The sequence below is a fragment of the Lipotes vexillifer genome, unplaced genomic scaffold (assembly GCF_000442215.2).
Source record: "Lipotes vexillifer unplaced genomic scaffold, Lipotes_vexillifer_v1.1 scaffold647, whole genome shotgun sequence".
NCBI lineage: Eukaryota > Metazoa > Chordata > Mammalia > Artiodactyla > Lipotidae > Lipotes > Lipotes vexillifer.
This window is the reverse complement of record NW_006793865.1, coordinates 90473-95619: the sequence shown is the minus strand read 5'-3', so window position 1 is coordinate 95619 and position 5147 is coordinate 90473. Positions and strand designations below refer to the sequence as shown.

The window sequence follows — 5147 nt, the reverse complement described above, 5'->3', positions numbered from 1 at the left end:
CAGGCTTTATTTAAGAAGATGCAGATGATTTCTGTAAAATTTCCATTGCAAAATGGTTAAAATTAAGTTTTGAGGTTTAAAGAAGTTAGACTGTACCTTACCTGGCCAGAATATGAAATCATCATCCACAGGTTTTACTGATAACTAAGGTATTAGAGTATATTTTTATAAAATATATTGAAGGTTTGTTTTTAGATCTAAGGTTATATGTTTTATTGGTTGTGTTTTGTTCGGTTTGATCAAAAGTTGTCTTTTCTGGGCTTCCCTGGTGGCGCAGTGGTTGAGGGTCCACCTGCCGATGCAGGGGACACAGGTTCGCGCCCTAGTCCGGGAAGATCCCACATGCCACGGAGCGGCTGGGCCCGTGAGCCATGGCCACTGAGCCTGCGCATCCAGAGCCTGTGCTCTGCAATGGGAGAGGCCACAACAGTGAGAGGCCCACGTACCACAGGAAAAAAAAAAAAAAGTTTTCTTTTCATTCAAAATGTCATATGTTATCAACTACTGATCTACCTTTATTCAGGGGTCTTTATAAGATGTCTACTGTTAAACTTCAATATTTTCATTTGGTTATTACAAGATGTTTTTAGAAGTATTTTCATGACATTTTGAGTTCAAGTTAAATTATGGAGTTTTACTCTATGTGTATATAATGAAAATATATAAACTCTATGTACAACATTATATTTACTTTTTTAATCTCCACGTTCTAAAATTCAGGTCCCAAGTCATTTGCAAAGGCATTTTCCAATGGCTATCTAATTGGAGAAGTGTTGCACAAGTTTGCACTTCAGGATGATTTTGCAGAATTTTCAGAAAGCAGGTTAGTGAGATTATTCCTTACTTTAAAAAAGGTCAATTCCTTTGGCATTTGGATGGTTTTAGCCCAAAGTTAACATTAAAGAATCATTTACCACAAGATTCCTCTAAACCAGCCAAGCATCCATTGGTATGGAAATTGCTGCTTCCTCACATATACATACTTCATTGTCCCAGGAGTACAAAGGAGAGAAAGTTATAAGGTTGCAGCAAGCCCTCATCTCTAGATGGGCCCCATTTTAATATCTTGTGTATTCCTGCAGTCCTGTGTTTTATCAAATTTGTGAAGCTTTCGCCCATCATTTCTCCAAAAGTTCTTTCTGCCCATTTCTTTCTCTTCTCCTTCTGGGACTCCCACTACGTGTATGTTGGTGTACTTGACAGTATCCCACAGGTCTCTGAGGCTTTGTTGATTTTTAAAAACAAACTTCTTATTTTGAACAGTTTTAGATTTACAGAAAAATTGCAAAGATAGTACAGAGAGTTCCCATGTTGTTCACATCCATTTCCCCCTACTGCTACAATCTTATATTCGTATGGTACATTTTGTACCAAAGATTTGTTATAATTTTTATCTAATGTGTTTTTTGTTCCAGTATCTCATCAGGATACCACATTATATTTTATAGCCATGTCTCCTTAGATTCTTCTTGGCTGAGATACTTTCTCAGACTTTCCTTGTTCTTGATAATCTTTACAGTTTAGAAAAATTAATAACTGGTCAGGTATTTTGTACATTGCTCCTCCGCTGGAATTTGTCAGATATTTTTTCTCATGATTAGAATGAGCTTATGTGTTTTGAGATTCTGTTCACTTTTCTTCATTCTTTTTCCTTTCTGTTTCTCCTATAAATAATTTCAGTTGATCTATCTATGAGTGTGCCAATTCTTTCTTCTGACAACTCAAATCTCCTGTTGAGCTATTCTAGTGAATTTTTACATTTCAGTTATTGTACTTTTCAACCTTAGAATTCCACTTGGTTCTTATTTTTATAATTTCGATTTCCTTATTGGTATTCTATTTTTGTTGAGATGTTGTTCTCATACTTTCTTTTTTAATGGTTAAAAAATGGATTGTTTTAGTTCTTTTAACATTTATAATAGCTGACTTAAGGTCTTTGTCTAATAAATTCAGCATCTGGGCTTCCTCAGAGAGTTTCTATTGAGCTTTTTTCCCCCCTATATATAGACCATACTTTCCTTTTTCTCTGTATGTCTCATAATTGTTGAAAATAGACATTTAAAATAATACAAGTTAACTCAGATTATCCCACCTTCCCAAGGTTTGTTGTTGCTGCTGCTTCTTGTTTGTTTAATGACTCTCTTGGGCTAATTTTGGAAAGTCTGTATTCCATGTTGTGTACAGCAGCTGAAGACTCTGCTTGGTTAGCTCAGTGAATAGAGCAAATGAACAGAGCTCAGAAAATGAACAGAGATATTTTAAAATATCTTAAAGATATTTTAAGATATCTTAAACTGATAAATCTTTCCTGACTGAGAGACTGTGAGTATGTTAAGGTGTCTCCAATGCTTTCACAGTTTACAACCCTGCCTTAGTCTTTACTTCCTGCTTATACAGGACCTCAAGATCAGCTAGAGGTGAGAGATTTGGGCCTCCTTCTGTCTTTCCTGCTTATCCAAACATTCCTACACATGCATATGGCCCTCTAGATCTCCAGGAATATATATATTATATTAATATATTATATCTTCCTTTTAAGTTTTTGGGTAGGCTCTTATTTGCTTCAGTGGTATCACTGCCTTAGGTAGCTGTGATCTTAAACAATTGCCACTGATTGTTTTTCACTAATACCCTGGGAATAAGTCTTTTTTCAGTGATTGAGCTCTAAAAGATATCAAATAATGACAATGTCCTGAGGATAGGACTTTTTGAGAAGGTTGAAACCTGTTTGTCCTCTCTGATGACTGCTAGGCTGCTGGTTTTTACAGCTCCTATTGTTGCAAGGCTACTGTAGAGCTGGGGAGAAGGGAATGGGAATAGTGCAAGTTAAAACGATCAAAAGCTCTCTGTTTTAACTGAGATTAAGTTTTTTCTTAAATAAATGTTTCTTGGATAATTTCTGGAGTTATGAAAAAGTTGATTTTCATAATTTTTGTCAGTTTTATTATTGCCTTTATGGAGGAATGGATTTTTGGAGGTCCTTGCTCTACCATTCCTGACATCCTGCTCCCTCTCCATGTTTTAACCTGATATTTTCCACTCAAGTATTTCTTAGTTTTTGGTTGCTTGGAATAGTAGGCTTCCATTGAGCAGTACGTATGTTGCAAGACTTTAAGGCAAAAGAATCTGGTACCTCCATTCTAGAGGTGAGTCATTCTTTCACAATCCAGATTATGCTAGTTGTACAGGTAATAATAGTATAATACAAGAGGAGCCATGGATTGGAAATACATTTTCTGCCAAATAAGCCTCTGTTGCTAATCCCAGACAATTTCTTAAGCTTCTAGGGTACTGGGTAACATTCTAATACATACCCTACACCCCATGTCTCACATCTCTTCCTCAAGGGCAAGGGATACTCGGTCCTTCACAGCTTAGCCCCAACTGCCTCCTCTTCCTGAGCTCCTAGCCGTGTGCCCACCCTGCTTCTATCTTAATTTCCTCCCCTCCAATGGAAGCCAGGATCAGCCTCTAAGGTATAAGATTTCCAGGGTAGCTAGCTAAGTCAGTGTCTATGCCCTTCTTTTCTCCTTTTGCTTTCTCACAAGTTCTCATATGACCAGATTGATTTGTGATGGTCTGCACGTAACCAGGTTTCCAATCCTTTTGTGTTGTTGCTGCTTATTATCCCTTTATGAAAGTTATAAAGTTATCTTGTACATTTACTTATTATAACACTGGTCACTTTGTTGTCAGTTTCTTTTTTTGTGTCTCTTTCACGTTGCACATTGTACATTCAAGTGCCTTAAAGTTATGGGTATGAGTTACTTTTCTTTGCATCCCCAGGGCCATCACAGGCCTGGCACATGTTTAGCTTTCAGTAAATGTTTTTTGAATTAATGAATGGCTGCATATCCTGATAAATCCTGCATTTAGACACCTTGTTTGAACTTCTCCATAGGCAGATAGAGCTCTACACCCACATTTTTAAGTGTGGTTTCCCATCAGCTTAAGAAACTTTAGATATTCCAGTTTCTGTTTCTCAAGGCCTGTCTTACAAAATGCTTCCCTGTGTGACCCTCATCCACCTTTCCAGCCACATTTTCCACCGGTCTGGAGCCCTAACATAAACTGCTTTGGTCCACAAACACATCATGTGTTTTTGTTATGCCTTGCAACTTTGCATATTAACATTTGTCCTTCACTTCCACCATGAGAAACTTTTATTCATCCTTAAGATCCAGCTAAAAATCCACCCCTTCTCTAAACTGTGTTTGGTCCCCTAGCAGATTTAATTTTCTTTTCCTCTTTGTTTTTATTTTTTTTCTCATTGTTTTAATAACACTTTGGATATCCCTTTTTTTTAATCACATTAAGTTATAATTGTTTATTTATATGTCATTTCTTATCAGAGTTACTGCCACGTGAAGGAGCCCAAATAATGTTTGATAATGAATATATGAATGTTTACTCGTTAACTAGATTGCAAAGTTGCTCAAAGTTGCATAGTGTGTTTATTCTCTGTGCTCCAGGCATTGTCCCTGGACCATAGCAGGCACACAATAATGTTTCTCTATTAAATAAATGAATGATTTCAGAAAGCATATCTGGTTCAGTACAGAAAACTTAAAGAACCATACTGATCAGATCATGCGTGCAGTATTTCACATGTACTAGGTTGGCTCTTGTTAGCCAGGCCATGGAAGGCCTTTGTGTGAAATGGAGATAGGGACCCCATATGGATGGAGGTAACGGTGAAGACACAGGTCTTAGTGAACAGAGAGACCTCTGTGCAAAGTAAAAGAAGCCCCTTTTTGGATAGAACAACCTCATGCCAGGTATTGCCCCGCCCCTGCACAGGAGTGTGCCCTGAGTATTATCATGTGTAGCAGTCCTGCCTTTCACTCACTGCAAAGGACTCACTTTCTGTTCCACTGAGTCATTACCTCTCTTAACATGGGGAGAGGGACTTACTTGTCCTGACAACCAAATCTTTAGTTCCTGGAACAACCCACATTTTTTCCAGGGCACATGGTATTTTAAAGAAGGCAAGAATTAGTAAATCTGTGGATATGACCTTTGTAATAGTGTATTTAGTGGGGAAAAGGACCCTTCTTTTTTTTTTTTTTTTTTTTCTGTACGCGGGCCTCTCACTGTTGTAGCCTCTCCCGTTGCGGAGCACAGGCTCTGGATGCGCAGGCTCAGCG

At 37.8% G+C, this 5147-nt stretch overlaps 1 protein-coding gene across 1 annotated transcript in view; it reads left to right on the top strand.

The window, feature by feature from the left end:
- The window catches only part of SPEF2 (sperm flagellar and cilia associated 2), a gene marked incomplete at its 3' end in the record, with an annotated part of 107407 nt that overhangs the window by 12490 nt on the left and 89770 nt on the right, over nt 1–5147 (top strand). Inside the window, exon 2 of the mRNA XM_007466842.1 lies at nt 721–823. Coding sequence (XP_007466904.1) covers nt 721–823 — 103 coding nt within the window. The remainder of the gene's footprint in view (nt 1–720; nt 824–5147) is intronic.